This window comes from Nuphar pumila, chromosome 6, assembly GCF_984573655.1.
Source record: "Nuphar pumila chromosome 6, dmNupPumi1.hap1.1, whole genome shotgun sequence".
NCBI classification, from domain to species: Eukaryota; Viridiplantae; Streptophyta; class Magnoliopsida; order Nymphaeales; family Nymphaeaceae; genus Nuphar; species Nuphar pumila.
The window spans coordinates 44,152,243-44,174,695 of record NC_143254.1 but is presented as its reverse complement, the minus strand read 5'-3'; the positions used below and the strand labels follow the sequence as shown (position 1 = coordinate 44,174,695).

Sequence of the window (22,453 nt, the reverse complement as noted above, 5' to 3'; positions counted from 1 at the left end):
CATTTTTTATTTTATCTCCACAAAATTTTTTAGGGGGCGCTGCCCCCGAACCCCCTACTATCACACACAAATTCCCCCCCCCCCCCCCCACCCACCACATGAATCCTAGCTACACCACTGCTTTTAGGTCTTAGTCATGTTAGCCCAATTATCGATCAACAACTTTACGCATCCTCCCACTTTCCCACCTACCTCCTCTTCAGATAGAGAAAACACCAATCCTCACAGAGTGGAGATGGGATTACTCTTCTTGCTCATCTTCCTCCTGTCTGCCTTGACCCACCTTACCGAGTCCTACTACCAGCAGAGCATCTGCTACGGCAACACCAACTACACCACCAACAGCACCTTCCAGAAGAACCTGAACCAACTCTTCCTCAACCTCACCACCAACGCCCCACTCACCGGCTTCTACACCGCCACTTCCGGCAATGGCCCTGACCAGGCCTACGGCCTCATCCTCTGCCGCGGCGATGTCCCAACTGACGTCTGCACGAGCTGTGCATCGGACTCGGCTTCTCAGATCACAGCCGGCTGCCCCGACCAAAGATCCGCGGTCATATGGTTGGATCACTGTTTTTTTCGATACTCGGACGGGGACTTCATCGGCAGCATCTCGACCGGCCTTAAGTTCAACATGTTCCAGACTGCGAATAACTCGGATCCGGCTCTGTTCAATCAGCAACTGGGCCGGCTCATGACCAATCTCTCAGCTACGGTGACTGGCGATCCATCAGGCCGTAGGTTCGCGGCTGGAGAAATTGAGTTCAAGGGATTGCAGAAGATATATGGCACAGCTCAGTGCACGAGGGACATCACCATGTCCAATTGTACCAGCTGCTTGGCGAACGCAGTCACGGAGATCCCCACCTGCTGCACCGGCAGGAACGGGGGAATCGTCTACACTGTGAATTGTGGTGTGAGGTATGAGGTGAATCCTTTCATCTTACAGTCCGAGGTAGCCTTCTCACCTTGGGATCAGCCCACCACCGACCCCTCTGCCAGGCCCAATGCAACCTGTGAGTAGACCATACCTTTCTTCACCAAGATTGATCATATATATTGTATATGATGTTAATATTTGATCATCTCACGTGATGATGTGGTGAGATGTGGAATTACTTAAAGTGGTCATTTTTTTTAAGTGGCGTTGCATGCTTAGCTGCTCCACTACTGCTGACCATCCATCTCAACATCAATGGAAATGATGGGATCCATAAGTGATTGGATGGCTAGAGGATTACATGTATGATGGATCCCATCCTATTTCAAATGATGGGATCCGTTTCCTGTATGATGGAGATTAAATATAACCGGTGACCCATTAAATGGGCGATGGTATACAGTATGATCTGATGTGCTCCACTAAGTTCCATCGCATTCATGGGCCCCATGAGCAGGTATGGACATGAGACCTGATTTTAACAAACTATAGGGATGCCATTCGCTTTTATGGGGCCCATGCGCACGTATGGACATGTGACCTAATTTTAATAAATTGTAGGGATGCCAACCCTATGGATTTGGGTTGAATACTGGAAAGATATATTCTAGACGTCCACTCAACAGGATTTGGTAGGAATGTTGTCAATAATTAACAAGTGGGAACAGGACCCACTCATTCCTAAGGTCATGTTATTGGGAATTCATTATTGGATAGCATAGTCGATTTGACAGGAACCCACCAAATCGGTTTCACTCGTCACCCTATCTGGATCATCTCATTGATGCTTGCTTTGATCAAATCAGACTCTGTATATGGATTCAGCATGGTCAATTGAACAGGAATCGGTGCTTGAATTGCAGTTTTTTTTTGTGAAAGACATGATTTTTTTAAGTCATCAATTTTTTGCATTTTCATAACCGTTGATTTTTTTAATTGCCAGAAAATCATGCTTAGGTTGGTTTGCAGCAATTCAAATGCTGGTATTTACTAAATGGACCATGTAGATCACATCTATGGAGTCTTATTTTATCAAAAGGCTCTTGAGATGGGGAAAGATGATGGGGATGACACGGGGTGAGTTGAATAGAATCAGGAACCCACCTTGAGATCGACAAAAAAAACTTGCTTTTCTAAATAATAAAATTTTAACTGCCATCAATTCTTTAGTCGTCAAAAAGTCCTGGACGCGGGTTGGATTCTGAAGATTCAAATGTAGATCTTCATTAAATGAATCATGTAGGTCACATCTACAGGGTCAGATTTGATCAAAACAACTTGTAACAATGAGATCCCAGTTTCTTCTCTAACCTCTTGCGTGATCAACTTCCATAGTGTGTGTGAGCATTTTCAGCCATCTTCTGCATTACGGCTAAGGTTTATTTGGACAAATCTACTCACAAACAAAAAAAAATTCTTTAATTGTGTTATAGGCTTATAATTTCACTTGCTGCACCCGTGTGCACATTGTAATGCTGGAACCTCCACTACAGAAAGCATGCAGAAGTGCTTAATCAATGGATATAACACTATAACCATACTGGCACTAACATGATTCCGTACTACTTCTTAATCCCGCAGACTCAGACAGCAATCGATCCAAAAGAAATGTTGTCATCATTGCATCCATTTTGGTGCCATCAGCAATACTGCTTCTTGGAGCTGTATCTCTGCTGCTATGGAGGAGGAAGGCAAAACCTTACAATAAAATGAAAGGTAGGTCGTCATGAGCACATGGTTTGTAACCAGTTTGTCAAAAAATGTATTAGTGGCATGAAATTTATGTGCAGGTGATGGAGAAATAGAGGACATGGAATCATTGATTTTTGGCTTGGGCACCATAAGAGCTGCCACCAACAGCTTCTCTGAGGCAAATAAGCTTGGGGAAGGTGGTTTTGGTCCCGTTTACAAGGTACTTGTTTGTAGTCATTGTGAAGTACTAAGGATGGCACGCCTTTGTGTGAAAATATGAGCCCCCCATTGACAGAGAAGTTTCTCTTTGTAGGGAATACTGCCTGGAGACAAAGAGATTGCAGTGAAAAGGCTTGCCAGAAACTCTGGGCAAGGAATAACAGAGTTCAAGAATGAGGTCTGTTTGGTAGCCAAACTTCAGCACAGAAACCTTGTCAGGCTTCTTGGTTGCTGCTTGGAAGGATCAGAACAGTTGCTCGTCTATGAGTTTGTTCCCAACCAAAGCCTGGACAAAATTTTGTTTGGTAAACTAACTAATTAACTCTCTCTCTGCATCTAGAACTATGGCTTTTTTGGAGGATGCGTTCCTTGGAATTTTGTACCGCAATTGCTATATTCGATCTAGTTCTTTCAACTGAGCTGATAATATTTTTCTGCTTCCAAGCGCAACTAAGTTTTGTTTGTCGTTTTGCTTATTACAGATCCACTTAAAAGTGCACAGCTAGATTGGGCAACACGAGTCAAGATCATCAATGGTATAGCAAGGGGGCTCCTATATCTTCATGAAGATTCTCGTCTCAAGATTATTCATAGGGATCTAAAAGCCAGCAATATCTTATTAGATGTTGAGATGAACCCTATGATTTCAGACTTTGGTACAGCAAAACTTGTTGGGATAGATCAAACACATTATGACACGAGTATGATCGCTGGAACCTAGTAAGTTTCTTATATGTGTGTGTGTATGGAGAGAGAGAGTTAAATTATAATAGAAATTGACCCAACATGGTCCCTTGAAACTGCAAAGCCTTGCAAAGCCTAGCTACAGCAAGCATAAACCTAAAAGCCTGGCAGTAACTTCTTTTATTTGGTTGGCAGTGGTTATATGGCACCAGAGTATGCAATGCGGGGTCACTTCTCTGTTAAATCAGATGTGTTCAGCTTCGGGGTTTTGTTATTAGAGATTCTCACTGGTCAGAAGAATACTTTTTCCCAACAATCAGCATTTGCTCAAGACCTTCTTGGCCATGTAAGTGCATGTTATATCAATGGGTTCATAAACAACTTGGCTTTAGCATTCGATATTTTCTGTTAATTCTCAAAGGTTATTGCTAAATGATGCAGACTTGGAGGCTTTGGAGAGAGAACAAGACAACAGAATTGATGGATGAAGCATTAGGTGAGTCATATGAAGGAAATGAAGCATCAAGGCTCATTCAAATCGGATTGCTATGTGTTCAAGAAGGTGCAGCAAATAGGCCAACCATGTCTTCAGTTGTTCCCATGCTTAGTAGCAGTTATATGACTCTTCCAACTCCTTTTCTTCCTGCATTCTTTATTGAGAGGAGTACAAGTGAGATTGAAACAATTGTAGATGTGACAACTGTAAGAGCAGATGAGTTAAATGGGTTGGAGTCTTCTTCTGCAGAAGGTACTACGATTTCAAGTAATGCAGGAGCCCGATAGGATCGATGACTTTAAACCATTTTCATTCTTAAAAGGTCTTCAGAAATGCCTATGCCAATATGTTTGGTAATGATGGTTGTTTTGTATATGTCATTATTTGCTTTATATGACTTCCAACATCTCTAATAAGGATTGATGAAGCTTGAATGAAAACTCTTCTAACGTCATTTTTCCATCACATGGTTGGAAAAAACTGCAAAATTAGTACATTTTACAAGCACCCAAACTAGTTGGAAGGTCCATGGCAACAGATTTCAGATTCTAACATGACTAGTGATGGCAACTACATGACATTGAAAAGCACGAAAACACAACTAGAGTGATCCAGATGATTAGGAGCTTCAGGGAAAGTCTGCCTATGTTTTTTTTTTGGATAATCAAGCTAGATCCTGCAATATAATTTGAACTTGATCCTTCAGTTAAGATAGTGCAACTCTAATTGGTCCAACTATCTTAATTGAAATTGTTATGTTTAAGACATCAAATGGGTTGTTGATACAATTGAGATTTGTTCCAACTACGCTTCCCAATGAAACCTAAACAGAATGAGAAAAGAGAGTGTGGTTAGGCAAAATTGCCTACGTCCACGATAAGCTGATGGCCTTTTATTATTATTCTATCAAGGATTGTGTTGCTTTCTTATACAGGCTCTTGTTCCTCTAGATACATTTATTTGTTTCAATGGATCAGCATTGTGATCTTTGCTGTTACAAGTATCTTGATCAGTAGGATATCGTCTAATGTGGTTGAGAACCGCATCTTCAGGTTCCAGTGTGATCTTCCTGAAATCTTGGCAATCGCTGGACATGCGGATATGATGGTGAGCTGGATCTTCATTTTGATTTATTCGTTTGTCTTCAAATGCACCGGTATGGTTGTTAACCCCCCTTCAAACTGCGCGTGGGAGAATACCAAAGTCCAAGTTTGGTACGAAGTTCACAAAAAACTGTTTTTGAGAGGGGTTTTGTGAAGATATCAGCAACTTGTAAATGGGCTGGAACATACTTGGTGACAAGTTGTTGCTGAGCAACTTTTTCCCGAACAAAGTGATAATCGATCTCAATGTGTTTGGAGTGATTGTAAAAAACTGGATTAACGGTCATATGAAGTGCAGATAAATTATCCCCGTAGAGAGTTGGAGCGTCAGATAAGTAAATCCCAAGATCCTTGAGAATAAAAGAAATCCAAGTAAGCTCAGCAGTAGCAGAAGCTAGGGCCCGATACTCAGCCTCAGAGCTGGAGCGGGCTACAGTAGGTTGCTTTTTTGTGCTCCAAGAGATGCAGTTGCCTCCAATGTAAATACAAAAACCAGAAGTGGAGCGACGGGTGAGTGGGCAACTGCCCCAATCTGCGTCTGAAAAACCATATAAAACTAAAGGATTATGAGATAAGAGTCGTAATCCAAGATGAATGATCCCTTTGAGATATCTTAAGATGCGTTTAACAAGGGAAAAATGGAACTTAGAGGGAGCATGCATAAACTGGCACACATAATTCATGCTGTAAGATATGTCCGGCCTAGTGAAAGTAAGATATTGCAGGCTTCCAGCAATGCTTTGATAATGGCGGATATCCTCAAATGGTTCAACATGTTGTGGCAGTTGTAGTCGACTGATCATGAGGGTAGCTATGGGTTTGTAACCTGTCATGCTGGCCCGAGTAAGAATGTCGTGAATGTACCGACTTTGATCTAAAAACAGTCCATCAAAAAACTTGGTGACCTGAATTCCAAGGAAATGATGGAGTTCGCCAAGATCCTTCATCATGAAAGCTTTACTAATATCATTGATAATGGCAGAGAGAAAAGTTTGATTGTTGCCTGTAATAATGATGTCATCCACGTATAAGAGAAGATAAATGGTCCCTTTGTTGGATTGGCAGATAAAAAGGGATGAGTCTGCGACAGAGCAGTAAAATCCTAAAGCAAGAAGAAAATTGCTGAATTTATCAAACCAGGCTCGTGACGATTGACAGAGGCCATAAAGTGCACGGTGGAGTTTACAAACGGCAGTGGGTCGGGCAAGATCTCTGAACCCAGGTGGCTGCTCCATGAAGACAGGATCAATCAAATAGCCATGTAAGAAAGCATTTTTTATATCGAGTTGTCGAATAACCCAATTTTGTGACAGGGCAATAGAGAGCACAATCCAAATGGTGGTGGGTTTGATCACTGGCGAAAAGTCTCGAGAAAATCGACTCTCAAAATTTGTGTGAAGCCACGAGCGACTAATCGAGCTTTTAGTCATTCTAAGGTCCCATCTGCCTTAATTTTTTATTTAAAAACCCATTTGCAGCTGACGATGTTCATGTTGGGTTGACGTTCGACCAGTTCCCATGTACCCGTAGAGTGTAATGCATGCATCTCATCATGCATAGCTTGAAGCCATCCAGGATGTCAGAGAGCATCCTTATAAGAATGAGGTTCGATGGGTATGTCAAGTGAAGCCAAAAAATATTTGGGGATTGGTTTAATTATACCGGCCTTAGCGCGAGTGACCATAATGTGAGCATTGGTTGATTCCCCAGGTGGATCGGGAGGAGGCAGGGGTAATTCGGCTAGAGCATCTCTGGATATGGTAGATCCGGCCAAAACGGTTGGTGCAACGCAGTCTGAAGGAGAGGCGAGAGACTTAGCCTCTATACTGGTTTGTAGTCGGGGATCATAAGTGGATGTTTTCCCGAGAGGCTCATGATCATACAAAAACATATGATCCGAAATCCATTCAGAGAAGACAACAGGCTCATAAGTTGGAGAATTCATCAACGTATTTGTAGAGGCCCTGTGTAAGGGAAAATAGGTTTCGTTAAAGATAACATGGCAGCTAATATAAACTCGTCCAGTTGGTTCATGAAGACAACGATAGCCTTTGAAACGCTCGCTATAGTCGATAAATGTGCATGGTAAAGCACGTGGATCAAACTTCATCTTGGCATAATCTCTAAGATGAGGATAGCAGCGTGTTCCAAAAACCCGTAAATAATCATATTGGGGTTCCTTTTGAAAAAGCTTCTCGTATGGAGAAATCATATTTAAAACTGATGAAGGGCGACGATTTGAGAGCCAGACAGCTGTTTGAAAACTCTCAACCCAGTATTGTAGAGGTATCTGGGCAGAAAAGATCATAGAAAGGATGAGTTCAATTATGATTCGATGTTGGCGTTCCACAGATGTGTGTGGACAAGTGACATTGTGGTGTACCCCATGTTCTTGTAAATAGTGTTCAAATTGTGAGCTGCAAAATTCTCCACCTCTATCGGTTTGAAAGATTTTGATGTTCTTCTGAAACTGGTTTCTAACCGTCTTGTGAAAAATGCGAAAAGTGGAGAGAAAATGATATTTCAGTTTTAAAGGAAAAAACCACATATATCGACTAAAATCATCAACAATAAGGGCATAATATTTATAGCCTTGAAAAGAGGCAACTGGCGAGGGTCCCCATAAATCAGCATACATCCTTTCAAAAGGTTCAACACATGATGAAGAGGAAGGTAAAAAAGGAAGATTAGTGGATTTATCCATAGCGCAAGCATAACAAATGCCTGAGGTATGTTTATTTGAAAAGGAAATCAACTTAATCTTATGCAAAAAATCAACAATGTCCATGCTAGTGTGTCCGAGACGATGATGCCAAAGATCTTTGTTCACTGATTTTTGCCCAATAGAGAACAATGCTTGTTTTGTTGATAGATCAAGCACCTAGAGGTCATTCTGTCGTTTTCCTGTTGCCATCACTGTTTCGGTTTTCTTATTCTTTATCACAAAACAATCATCATAGAATTCAAACATGAGATTCTAATCAGATGTTAGCTGACTCACTGATATGGGATTCTTTTGAATTTGAGGGACTATTAGGACATTATCCAAATTGATGATTTCTTTGCCAAAATTAAATGACTTTGATCCCACATGAGTAATCTTAAGCCGGTCTCCATTTCCTACCATTATAGTTTCTGGTCCAATATATGTAGTGGAGTTTTGCAGTATACTTGAATCCGCAGTGATGTGGGATGTGGCGCCGGTGTCTAGGAACCATGTATAGTCTTGGTTATCGGTTATAGCCATAGCCGCAAGAGCTTGAGGTATATCTCCGGCTTGATATGACTAAATAAACTTGTGATAACATCTAATAGCACTGTGATTGGGTTTGGAACAAATTTGGCAAACAATACCTTTTTCTTTTTGGTTTTTGAGATTCTGATTTGTTGCCCGGTTTTGTTGATTCCTTTGTTGTTGTCACGATAACATTGTTGCCCGACTTGAGAGAATTTACGTCCTTTTGAGGTGAATCAGTTCTGATTTTGATAATTTCCTTTCTTGAAGTATGGCTTTCCTTGGTTTTGAGAATAGAATGCCATGTTCTGGTTTGGTTGATCAGTTGCAACAGTCGATCCATGGAGACTTTTATAGGTCTTGTGACTTTGGAGAAGTATGACTATCTATTTGTAGGATGGAATCGGTGGTTTCGTCATCGACGTGACAAATGGTTCATATGCTGGGCCAAGTCCATTCAGAAGAGAGAAGGCCATATTTCGATCGAGAACTGGCTTTCCTATGGCAGCCAACTCGTCGCATGTTCCCTTAAATGAGGCTATGTACTCAGACATAGATTGAGAACCCTTCTTTAAGGTTTGGAGTTTTTGAAGAAGGAAGCACTCTCTTTCTTGAGAGTCTAAAGCAAAAGCTTCCTCTAGAGCATACCAAACTTGAACAGCAGTTTCAAGTCCAACGACGAACCCAAGCACATCTTCGGATAGCGTCCCTGTTATCCAACCGCGCAGAAGGCGATCAGATTTTTTTCAGGCTTGATATTCTGGATTTGGAGATGTGGTTCCATTTGTAGCAACAATGACTTTGTTGGGGAACAGTTAAGCTTCCATCAATGAAGCCTTGGAGATCCTGGCTTTCTATCAATCCAAGGAGTTGTGTCTTCCACAATAGGTAATTGGTGTGAGACAGCTTGAGAGATACAAAATTTGCAACATTCAGTGTTGCAGGATATGGAAACTTTCCAGAAGGGTTTGATAAAGAAGACGCCATGACAGGTTATGAAAAAGTAACCCACTTTGATACCATAAATAGAATGAGAAAAGAGAGTACGTGGTTCGGCAAAATCGCCTACGTCCACGATAAGCTGATAGCCTTTTATTATTATTCTATCAAGGATCGTGTTGCTTTCTTATACAGGCTCTTGTCCCTCTAGATACATTCATTTGTTTCAATGGATCAGCATTGTGATCTTTGCTGTTACAAGTATCTCGATCAATAGGATATCGTCTAATGTGGTTGAGATCCGCATCTTCAGGTTCCAGCATGATCTTCCTGAAATCTTGGCAATCGCTGGACATGCGGATATGATGGTGAGCTGGATCTTCATTTTGATTTATTCGTTTGTCTTCAAATGTACCGGTATGGTTGTTAAAACCAAGCTTAATGCTTCATTGTGAACCGACTGCATGGCAAAAAATGGGTTGATGATGCACAAGGTATAGAGATGGGGTGGATGTTTTCCTCAGAAGAGACCACAAGCAATAAGAGACAGGAAGGAAAAAGACCAGCAATGTCTCCGGCCCTTCCTAACTCCAATTTATACACAATTATATAACCATATACCATAACTCTTAGATATGACTGACGTGTACCTCAAAATTTACCCAAAATATGATGAGGGTTAGCTATAACATAGAATTACCCTGCATGATAACTAAGAAAATTAATACACAACTCATACTGATAATAGTAATATACAATCATATGCTCGCCATGTAATCAGTGAAGTCTTGCACAAAACTTCAACTTGCATGTGCGTGCACGTACATGGACACATAACATGACTTTGTCAACTGGTTAGATGTACCCTAACGAAATTCAACTTGGAGGCCGTCCATGACCAAATGAGTGGTTGTCTACCTTCACCTACTCTTTTTTCACATTATCACTTACATTGGTAACAACTGTCATGGCATTAGGCACTTTCTTATCTTGAGAAGTAATAAGGTTCTCTACTGATGATCAATGCAAGTACAGGAAGCTTTTCTATCCCTAATATCAGAAACCATGTCTGTTAAGATACTGCTGATCATGACATCTCCATGACTCATGAGAATATGTAGTTGCCCACTTTTACGCTGACCATACTCCATCCTATTCTTGGACTTCATTTTTCTCAATTAACTGGCATGCCATACCCAAACAAATAACACTATTAAGTAATATGTTGGCATTACGATCTATGAAACAGAATATCTTCGGATCTTGTTAGCAAGCTGTTGAAATTCAGAGACTGTACAATTGCCTACCACAGATTTAAAAGTTGCCTTCAACCCAATCTTCAAACTTATGAATGGGTTGGTCCTCTGCATTGGGGACAGAGGACTCTTGGATTCATCATTTCAGTTGGTTCTACACACAAAATAGTAGCAATGAGACAATTTTTCAGCACCAGGCAGAGTAACGGTGAGACTAACTCATACAAAAGACTCCCTGCCTGATCTCCTATTATCATGAAGCACATATTTTCATGTCTCAACAAGAATATCATAGAGGATGCTTTTCCATTATGTAATGAATTAAATTACAAGAATTGCCAACCTGGTCACATTTTACTTCCTGTAGATGAAAAACTTGGAAGGGAACATCTCTACCGTGGGTATAACTCTGAAATAGTCATCTCATTCTTTGATATCTCTTCAGGCATGGGATGCAGCGACCTTGCTTCTTGTTCAATGGGCTGTTTTGAATCAAGTGTGGCTCTTCCAGAAAAGAAAGCAGGGCATGAAGGTGCTCGAAGAGTCACTGACGAATTACCAAGCATGAGAACAACCTCAGACATTGTTGGTCTATTCTGTGCATCTTCTTGAACACAGAGTAAGCCAATATGAATGCATCTCAACACTTCACTTCTTGGGCACGATTCCGCCAAGCGTCCGTCAATCAAGTCCAGTGCCCTGCTTTCTCTCCAAATATTCCATGCCTGCATGTTGCCACAGAATATATTATTTTATCTAACTAAAAAGGTGTGAAAATTAATATTTATGTGTATTGGTCACTTACATAGCTGAGAAGGTCTTGATCCAACTCTGTTTGGTAGAAAGTAGTATTCTTATGGCCACTCACAATTTCTAACAGTAGAACACCAAAGCTAAATACATCAGACTTCACTGAAAACAAGCCCTTCAATGCGTACTCTGGTGCCATGTATCCACTGCAAAATCAAATAGAACACGACAATTGTAAACATTGAAGATTTTCTCTACAGACACACCACACACACACACACACACCCAAATAAGATATGGGTGTGTGTGTGTGTGTGTGTGTGTGTTCTTAAGATTTTATCTTATTAACTCTTGGACTCATTTTTTTTCACAATGTAAGATATGGGTGTGAACACCAATAATTACTGATCCTGCAAGATGGGGAAGCGCTCTCAAGTCTCCTTTCTGTTGACATGACACACAAGCCACAGGCTGGAAAAGGAGTGGCGCTAGAATAAACTGAACTGAAATATGCAGATTATAGCCAGCAAAAAGTAAATTTAAAAAGTCCTGCCATAAAGTTTTTGATGTTGGATTCATGCATGATGCTTGTGAACATCTCTAAATGCTTGGCCAAGGCTCCAGGTTCTTATAATAACCGGGAAAGTTTTATAGCTTGTAAATTTATAGACAGGATCAGCTATTGTTGTTAAAAAGTATCACGACTGTTCTAAATTCAGCAGTGCGATAACCACCCATCAAATTCATGGTAGACATGGAAGGCATGAGAATCTTGGTTCATACTGTTTTTCGTTGACAAGATAGTATCATATTGACTCAAACACAGAAATCTCGTTAGAGGAAAGTGCCTAACCAAAAAAAAAATCCTTAAGAAAATGTGTTTCAAGAAATTTCATGAATAGCTAACTTAGTAGGATTATCTTAAACTAATAGGTTTTAGTGAAATTTGGAAAGCAAAAAGTAGAGCTTACTATGTCCCAGCAATTTTTCTCGTGTTGCCTTGAGTTTCATCTATTCCACAGAGCTTTGCCAGTCCAAAATCTGAGATCTTAGGGTTCATGTCCTCATCCAATAAAATATTGCTTGCTTTAAGATCCCTGTGAATAATCTTGAGCCGAGAATCCTCATGAAGATATAGAATTCCTCTTGCGATACCTTCAATGATCCTAAAGCACATTCCCCAATATAGTTGTTCACATTTTGTTGGATCTGTTTTTCACATTGAACAAAATAAATACCCTTAAGCATGCTTAACTTTATAATAAACAGCCAGTAATATGAAGCATTTTGATAAAGATAAAAAAATGCCACAGAGTATTGCACAATGAAATAAGGAGAGACACGAAGAATGTTATGAATTAACTAAAGAACTCATTACTTCCATCTTGGTATGCATGCTGCCCAAATAAATTGCAAAACCCACAGTGGATCCAGTTTATCTGGAGTGCATGCCTTTGATACCAGAGAGTCTGGATTAAACAATGAGGAAACAATTTTCTCTATGTGCTAAATTAAAACAAAAATTAAATATGTGTCTCTATTTAAGAGCAGACAATCTTATATGGTAAGAAAAGTTGATAATATAGGACTAACCAAATAGAAACTTGTCAAGGCTGCCATTGGGTGCATATTCATATATCAATAACTTTTCTTCTCCTTCCCAGCAACAACCTAGAAGCCGAACAAGATTCTTGTGCTGAAGTTTTGCAACCAATTTTACTTCATTCTTGAACTGAGTAACTCCCTGCCCAGAGTCTCTCGACAATCTTTTGACAGCTATCAATTGACCTGTAGGCAGTTTTCCCTACAAAGAAATGTTGTTCTGTAATGAAACACTTCGTTGCAAATTACTTAATTGCCTGTTGAACTCCATGTGAGTGTGTGTATGTGTGAAATGCATCTGCAGACATGCATATTATTAGAAGTTGTTATACTTTTACCTTGTAAACAGGGCCAAATCCACCTTCTCCAAGCTTATTTAGATCAGAAAAGTTGTTTGTGGCAGCTCTTACTGAGTTGAACTCAAAAATGAGCAATTGATTCCCTTCGATTTCCTCTGCAACTGTGAAAATAAGAGATCATCTTTGAGATAATCAGCATAGAATAGTGATAGACCACACAGGTGAAATCTAAGCACAGGACTAATACGGGGTTGTGTCACATTTGAGGTAGTATGCGATCAGCAATTAGTAACAAGATGCAGGGCAGTGTTGGAGGAGTGCCATTACAACAGTATAAGCAGCAATGTACAACGGAAACTTCAATGTAAAATGCAACAGAGGGTCACAGACCCTTGTTTGTTGGATCTGGATGAGGGCCCATATCCAACCAAGTATGAGGCAAATAGGTAACTTATCTGGCTATGTTCAAACTTCTAATTTTATTTACTTTCACCTTTCTCTTTTAGTTTATGACATGTATACCAGTGGGACCAAGCTCCCTTAGGACTAAAATGCCTGATCCTAGGTAGCATGACAAGCTTTCCAGGCCCATCCCATGATGCCCATGTTACTTAAGGAAACTGAACCAATGGTTGCCTAGCCTGTGCCATGCTTGCTAACAAAAAAGAATTTATGGCAACTTCACATCAAACTTACCTTCCTGTTTCTCCTTATTTCTCACTCTTTTCTTCAACAGGCATGCAATACATGTGAGAACTACTAGCCCAGCTGAAATTGAGAGTGGAAGCACCCAGACCAGTTTAGACCCCTTCTTTTGTGTCCCTGTTCAAAAATAAATAAATAAAATAAAAACAATTACATGGTATCATCTTCATTATAATTTACAAACAAGGGATAATAAATGAACCAGGCTGCTCACAATCAGGCTCATTAAAGAACTTTCTTGGCCTAACCAAGTGTCTATATTCAGTTCAAAAAACTTAACTTCATTATTTTTAGTGAGCCAAGCAGTGGCAGCTCAGCTTGGCTTGTTTTGGGTAGCAGAGGTTGGTTGCCGTGGATCATCTATATTCAAAGGATTGGGAAGTGCACTTCTCTTTTGAAAAATTAATTTCATGTTCATACAAATCTCTGAATTTCATTATTCTCCCTACTACTGTGTTTCTAATCTTTTTAATTGAAAAAAGCTGGCTCTGGCCCTGGCTCAGCTTGAACCAAAATGAGACATTATTGAACAATCTAGTTTTGGCAAATCTGCTTGTTGACAAGCACTTTCTTGCAAAGGAGAATTAATATATTTTTATTGAAGTTTCTTCTTTTGTGTCCCTGTTCAAAAATAAATAAAGAAAGAAAGAAAGAAAAGAAAAACAATTACATGGTATCATCTTCATTATAATTTACAAACAAGGAATAATAAATGAACCAGGCTGCTCACAATCAGGCTCATTAAACAACTTTCTTGGCCTAACCAAGTGTCTATATTCAGTTCAAAAAACTTAAATTCATTACTTTTAGTGAGCCAAGCAGTGGCAGCTCAGCTTGGCTTGTTTTGGGTAGCAGGGGTTGGTTGCCGTGGATCATCTATATTCAAAGGATTGGGAAGTGCACTTCTCTTTTGAAAAATTAACTTCATGTTCATACAAATATCTGAATTTCATTATTCTCCCTACTACTGTCTTTCTAATCTTTTTAATTGAAAAAAGCTGGCTCTGGCTCATCTTGAACCAAAATGAGACATTGTTAAACAATCTAGTTTTGGCAAATCTGCTTGTTGACAAGCACTTTCTTGCAAAGGATAATTAATATATTTTTATTGAAGTTTCTTCTTTATTTCTTTTTCTTTCAATGCAATCAATAAAAGGGAGCTTTTTAGGTCTTATCATGTTCAGAGACTATACAATCAATCTAAGAAAATGATCTATTATATTGTAGATTTTATATAATATGCTTATGTGTTGTAGCATCCAAAAGCACCCAGAACCAGCACCTTGAAGTACCAGCATTGTCACAGGTATGTGGGGCACTTTGAAGTACCCATGTTACATAAATTACTGTTAAAATGTAATATATATATATATATATTTATTTCTTGTAATACCCTCTAAGGGCAAAACAGTCTTTTCCTTATTTCACGCATATTCCTTTTGAATATGCACTTTTCTTTTTTGTATTTTCTTATTTTTCTTCTTTTTATTTATTTTTTTCTTTTTTTGTCTTTTAGCCATAGAGGGGCCCACATCATATAGATGTTGGGCCCCTCCAACAGTCAATAATATGACTGTTGGAGGGGCTCCAACGTCTATATGTAGGAGCCCCTCCATGAGTCATCATATGTATATAAATAGGGGATTCACACCTTTGTAAATCCAAGCTTTTGTAAAGCTCTCTCACGTATTCAATAAAAAAAATTTATTTTATGCCTTTGTGCATTTGTATTCCTTTGTGAGTATTCATCTCGTGCCTTTGTGCATACATTTCATATTGAGAACCTAGGGTCTTTGTGCACATAGTCTTTTTGAAGACATTTTCACATGGTATTAGACCTTGGTCTATAGAAGAATAGCTCATGTGTTTCATCATGGTGGTCGCCTTGAAAAATGTGCCCATTACTCATTCTTGTATTTTGGCATAAAAAGCTCTTGCAATCTACTTCTAGTGAGACACACTACATCAAGAAAGCTTAAAGAAGACCCGTTGTGGTAAGTTTTTCAATTAAGAAGACCTTTTTTCTCATAAAAGTCTCTCTATGGGGAAAAAGGATTCTCATTTTTTCCTCGGATTCAAACTCAATGGGTCAAACTATCATGTCTGGGCCGGTAATATGAAAGCTCATATCAAGAAAAAAGGGCTTTGGGGCTACGTCAAAGATACAATTCTCAAACTCGAACAAAAAATTACTATAGTTGAAAAAGGAGAAATTAAGGTTTTTGATGGAGAATAAAAAAAGAAAGCTTTTGAAGAATATAACAAAAAACATGAAGAATGAGAAATGAAAAATTACAAAATTCTTTCATGGATTTTTTCTACGGTGGAGACTAGAATTAATGTCAATATTTTGAAATTTAAAAAAGCATTTCGAGTTTGGGAATACCTTGAGAGGATGCCTCAAGAGATTTATCCCATAAATATTATCTTCAAAAAAGGGCATTGACTCTTCAACAAGGAAAAATGTCTATTAGAGAATACTTTGTCGAATTATCATCCATTTGGGATGAACTTGCACTCCTTGAATCAAAATGGAGTGAATAAGTCATTGAGCTACGACACAAGCAATTAGAAGAAGATGTCTTCTTCAATTTTTTGAATGGGCTTAGACCCAAATTCGAGCAAACTAAATCCTCTTTTCTATCTTCTTTTACCTCTACACCACTAGAAGATGTTCTTACTAAGCTAAGTGGAGAAGAAACTAAATTGGAAATGAACAAATCCAATCAAAATATGTTGGTCGTACCTTCACCCAAAGATGAAAATGAAGGAGTTTATGTCGTTTTTAGATCGAGGAATAATTTGAAAACATATAAACCCCCTCACTTTAATAAATTCCAAAATTAAAATCAATGAACGAGAGAAGATGGTAGTCAAAATGGTGGCCAAAATGGAAGATACCAAGGAAAAGATTATGGTAAAATCATTTGTTATTTTTGCAAAAAACCGGAACATATTAAACCGGTTTGTCCAAAATAAAAGAATGTGTCAATGTCTACAACATTTCAACCACATAAAGAGGAGGGTCCATCTAATTCCAACAATGGAGCACTATCACTAAGTCAAATTATGGAAGCTCTTCAACCTCTCCTCAAGGGATCCATTTTTGGGGCCGTCATGTCAACCTTCTCTCCTCCTGGTAAGACTTCTTGGCTTTTAACTTCGGGTGTCTCCTTTCATATGACTTCAAATATTTTTGTTCTTTCTGAATACATAAAAAATATATCTCCTTTTGTTTCAACCGCGGATGACGCTTCTCTTGAAATCAAAGGGATTGAAAATTTTGAAAATCAAGGATTTTTTATTTCCAAAATTAGATTTATACTAAAACTAAATTTAAATTTGTTTTCGGTCTCTCAACTTTCGGACCATGGGTGTGATGTCAAGTTCTCATCAAATAAATATTGGATACAAGATCGTCGGTCCGAAAAGTTGATTGGGGAAGGCTCTAGAAAAGGATATCTATACTACATGAAGTTTTTTCAAATTCCAAAACACTCTTTTTGTAACATTGCCCAACATAAAGATATAAATGTTTGGCATAAACATCTTGGGCATCCCAATATTGTCAAACTTTCTTATTTACATTTTGTTAAAGATCTTTGTAAAAGTGACTTCAATTGTAATAATTGTATTCTTGGAAAAATGAGAAGCTTGCCTTTTGAACAAAGATCTATGTTTACAACCAAACCATTTGAACTTGTGCACTCGGATGTATGGGGACCAACACCTGTTATATCTAAAAGAGGATTATCTTATTATGTCATTTTTGTTGATGATTACTCTAGATTTTATTGGATATATTTTCTTAAGCATAAACATGAGGTGTTTGCGTCTTTTAAGATCTATCACATGATGATCAAAAATCAATTTAATGGCAAGTTAAAGATTCTTAGGACCGATTCCAGAGGAGAATATCTCTCAAATGTATTTAAAAACTATCTTGAGATTAATGGAATTGTCAATAAAAAATTGTGTCCCAAAACACCTCAACAAAATGGCTTAGCCGAAAGAAAACATAGAGATATAGTTGAAACCACTAGAACCTTACTTATTTCTCAAAAAAATCTTAAAAGATTTTGGGCCGAGGCGGCTCTTGCATTTGTTTATCTTATAAATCGTCTTCCCTCAAAAAAATTAAATAAAATATCACCTTTTGAAATTATGTATAAAAAAGAAGCCGATTATAATAGACTAAGAGTTTTTTTATGCAAATGTTTTGTTTTTACAGATAAAAATGATAAACTTTCATCAAAAGCTATTGTGCATTTTTTGGATATTCAAAAACACAAAAAGAATTTAGATGTTATGATTTTAAAAATGATAAATTATATGTTTCTAGAAATGTAACCTTTTTAAACAATATTAGTGGTTTTGAAGAGTATGAACCTCATGGAGATAATGTGGATTATTCATTCTTGTATGAATTATTATCTATAAATGATGATATTTCTAGTGATGATAAAATGATATTTGATGTTGCTTGTAAGGATGAAAATACACAAGAGAATAATAACTCTCAATTTCTTGAGCAACCTACCGAAGTAGGAACATCTTGTGAACCGATTACCTATACCCATAGAGATAGAAACACTTTTAGGAGTGCAATTGAGAAATATAGTGAATCTAGTAAACCTACTTCAATAAATAATTCTTTTGAATATGCTCTCTTTTTTGTATTTTCTTAATTTTTTTATTTTTATTTTTATTTTTATTTTATTTTTTTGTCTTTTAGCCATAGAGGGGCCCACATCATATAGACGTTGGGCTCCTCCAACGGTCAATAATATGAACATTGGAGGGTCTCCAACATCTATATGTGGGAGCCCCTCCATGGGTCCTCATATGTATATAAATAGGGGATTCACCCCTTTGTAAATCCAAGCTTTTGTAAAGCTCTCTCACTTATTCAATAAAGATTCTTTTTATTTTATGCCTTTGTACATTCGTATTCCTTTGTGAGTGTTCATCTTGTGCCTTTGTGCACACATTTCATATTGAGAACCTAGTGCCTTTGTGCAGTCTTTTTTAAGACATTTTCACAATTACCACCTTCATGAAATTAGATAAAGCATGATCAAGACACTCCGATTCATTCAAAGGAAGGCCACCCAAGAAAAGACTTGACCTCATGCACATTGATGATGAATAGTTTTAAAGAGAAAACTACCTCTTCCATGATTGTAAAGATGGCCAGTTTTCACTTGAAAGCAGCTGATTCTATCAACTTGAAAATCCTGGACTAATCAGAGCAGATGCACAAACATGACACCCAGTGCACCATGGTACATACTAAGAGACCCATACTGATTGGGCCAATACAGAGATCAGAACATTAGCACCAGATTTTTCTCCTCACCGAAATATTTACAGATTCTGCAAAATGGGCACTGTCGTATGAGGTGGCAGATGGTGATTGGAATATATGACACATGTTTAATCCAAAGCTATCAGTGCCCTAGTTTTCTATATGCTAGCTGTTTGGCACTAACAACCTGGCTCAGTGTCATTCAGCATTTGACAAAAGATGCATATAGATTTAAATCTAATCCCAAGCAAGGGCCTCAATTCAACTTATACTAGACATTCCCTTATGGGATCCATTTCATAGAATGGCACATCAGCATAGCAGTTTAGCCTGAATTTGCTAAAGCCACTAAATATATGATATATGGGGAGCATATCAACTCCAACATATCTTCTTGGTAATGTCTATTAGATGAAGAACAGATGAACCAAGTGCTGTCTAACTTCAAAATCTCTTGACCATTAATTTTCCAGGGGGGAAAGGCCTGCTACTGGCTGGGAAGCTCATTCAAGGAACCATAAGGCAGTAAACGACCTAAGGGATGAGCCAAGATATTGATGCTATAGTTGATTTTTCTAATTTAAGCATCGGTCTTTGGGTAAACAAATATGAACATGATAAAAGATGTGCAGATTCTGATATGCATGGCGTAATTTTTTTTTTTTTTCACATCATGACAAGTCAAGTAGACGATGAGTATGAGATCGCTTTATTGACTATGTGCTGCACAAAATCCCAAATAGAATAGTAGGTAGTCTTTAAATAGTATGGTACCAAACCAACTTAGTAGATGGCGCCATGATTGACTTTCTTGAATAAAAAAACAGAAAAGCTCTTAGAACAGAATGGGAACCAACCAAGAAGGTGGAGCTGGCAAATGTGGACGAAGATTGTCCAAGAACTCTCGTGAAAAAGGGATCTAACGAATATTTTATTGTAACAAACATATAAGGACGGTGATAATATTATATGAGACGCAACATGGATTTGGTAAAGCATTAAACCATAAAAAGATCAAGTAAAGGACGCAACCATATATATAAAGTTATTATTTTTTCTTTGAAAGTAAAGAAAACAATTATCAAAAGTGAGGGGATAATGAACCATGTGACATCACACTTGACAACGAACAGCAGGCAAGCCTCTTCATTAGATAAGGACCAACATGACCTTGTGGTGAGATTCAACCTTGGACCTGATCCTTTCACTTCTCAGATGGAAATATGATCAGGGGAAACCAACTTGAATATTTCACCGGTCACTTTGAATTCACCGTGTGAAAGATGGTGATAAGGTAGTGTAGATCATGCTGTGCCTGGAGTAGGCCCTATGCCTTTCGGCTAGAAACTGTCCGCAGCATCCCTGTTCCAATAAAGTCCAGGGGATGCATAGACTCTAGACCATCAAAGAGATTCCATCTCATATCTATGCATAGCTAAGATCGGCATAGGTCATATTTAGTATAGAACTCATATATACGTATATTTATGTTGTAAGTCAAGTTGAACTTCATTCTCTGCATTATCAAAAAAATACCTTGCAGAATAACATGACGTAACCAAATTACAGTGACACCAATCAGAATCCAAGTTGAAACTAATTGAGAGATTAGAGAAAAGAGGGATGAACTGATCGGCACATGTATTCATGTTATAAACCAAGTTGAGTTTCACCCTCTGAATTATCAAATCCCCTGGGCCTGAAGCATAATATGACGCAATCAAATTACAGTGACCAAGAAATCAGGATCTGAGTTGAAACTAATCGAGAGACTAGAGGAAAGGGGGATTCACCTGTACCACCACTAGAATTGGGGGGAACCATGGCAATGGTGGGCGGTAACGATGGTGGCGGAGACAAAGACGGCGTGGCAGCCGGTGGCGACGACGAGGCGGAAATGAACGGGTACAGCTCATATCTTGCATCACAACTCCAACCCCGGAACTGGGCACCCTGTTTCGCTTTACAAAACCCGGTGAGGTTCGTCATTGCCCCTGTTAAGCACGTCCTGCAGTCGTCCATGGACAGGTCCCTCTTGCACTGAACCACACCGTACATTTTCTGGAAATCGTTGTATGGGATGGATCCATAAGCAAACATGAGCGCCGAGGAATTGGTGGTGGCCATCGAAGTGAGGTTAGCCATCATGGAACCCAGCTGCCTGAAGAACAGAGCCGGGTCTGAGATATCGTATGGGTTGCACCTCATGTACCAGCCTGGGCTTCTTTTCCCGATGAAGTTGGTGTCGGAGTAGCGCAAGAAGCACAACTCCATGAGCACGACTCCTGCTTTCACGTTGGGGCAGCCTGCGATGGCGTTGGCGCTCGCATTTCCGACGCAATTCTGGCAGGAGTCGCCGACGACGTCGCCGCGGCAGAGGACGAGGCCGTATACCTGGTCCGGATCTCGGCCGACGGTGGTGGTGTTGAAGCCGGTGAGACGAGAGGAGTCGGTTAGAGAGAGTAGCAGCTGGTTGAGGTTGTATTGGTAGGTGCTGTTGGTCGTGTAGTTTGCAGCGACTTTGGAGCAGAAAACGCGCAGGGGCTGGGTGGTGGCGTTGCGTTGTGCGTCTAGAAGCCCAAGGGAGCACGAAAGAAAAAGAACAAGAGATTGGAACCAGAGCATTGACGGAGGAAACGGATTCATATCACAGAGAGAGAGAGAGAACACTGCTGATTTAGAGAAATGGTTACTTTTTAGCGATGACGTATACTACCCGGTTTTTAAATGAACGCGCACGCCAACCCACACGGGGTCAACAGCACCCCCCAGCCGCACCACCACCACCACCACCACCATCGAAGACGCAGTGTTTGCTACAGTCTGGGGTCTGAATGAGCGCCACGTATATAAGCAAGCACCTGGGGCTCGTATCTCCATGTGTCAGCATCACTTAGCGTATGCGATTGCAAAGACTTAAAGTATTATTTTCCGTCATTCTCGTTATAAAACGATGGTTCGAGAAAAAAACAAAAATGTTCTTCATTCAAAAAAACGATCGTTCGAGAAAAGGACAAAAATGTTCGTCATCCAGAAAGTCGAGGATGATGTTAACTCTTCAAAGTCCAAACGTTCTGTTTGCACCATCTGCGGTAACTGGAGCTCCTTTTGACGATGCACTATTTGTCGTCTTCTGCTACCATCGGAGCACCATTTGCCGTCTTCTGCCACCAGAGTACCATTTGTTATCGTCTTTTGCCACCGGAACACCCTTTGTCATCG

General features: G+C 39.3%; 2 protein-coding genes across 2 annotated transcripts; one reads left to right on the top strand and one right to left on the bottom strand.

Annotated features, from left to right (window-relative positions):
* The first annotated feature begins 235 nt into the window (after positions 1–235).
* LOC149834751 (cysteine-rich receptor-like protein kinase 15) lies at positions 236–4,468 on the top strand. The gene is made up of 7 exons (XM_090009447.1): positions 236–1,019; positions 2,525–2,659; positions 2,734–2,855; positions 2,949–3,159; positions 3,337–3,574; positions 3,734–3,884; positions 3,980–4,468. Exons 1-7 carry the CDS (start codon positions 236–238, stop codon positions 4,319–4,321), a joined length of 1,983 nt encoding a protein of 660 aa, XP_089865573.1. The 3' UTR covers positions 4,322–4,468.
* Positions 4,469–10,820: 6,352 nt separating this feature from the next.
* Positions 10,821–21,997, bottom strand: LOC149834750 (cysteine-rich receptor-like protein kinase 6). The gene is made up of 7 exons (XM_090010285.1): positions 21,025–21,997; positions 13,915–14,040; positions 13,258–13,379; positions 12,911–13,121; positions 12,289–12,526; positions 11,373–11,523; positions 10,821–11,292 (listed from the first exon to the last, which is right to left on the bottom strand). Exons 1-7 carry the CDS (start codon positions 21,875–21,877, stop codon positions 10,960–10,962), a joined length of 2,034 nt encoding a protein of 677 aa, XP_089866411.1. The 5' UTR covers positions 21,878–21,997; the 3' UTR covers positions 10,821–10,959.
* Positions 21,998–22,453: the final 456 nt, after the last annotated feature.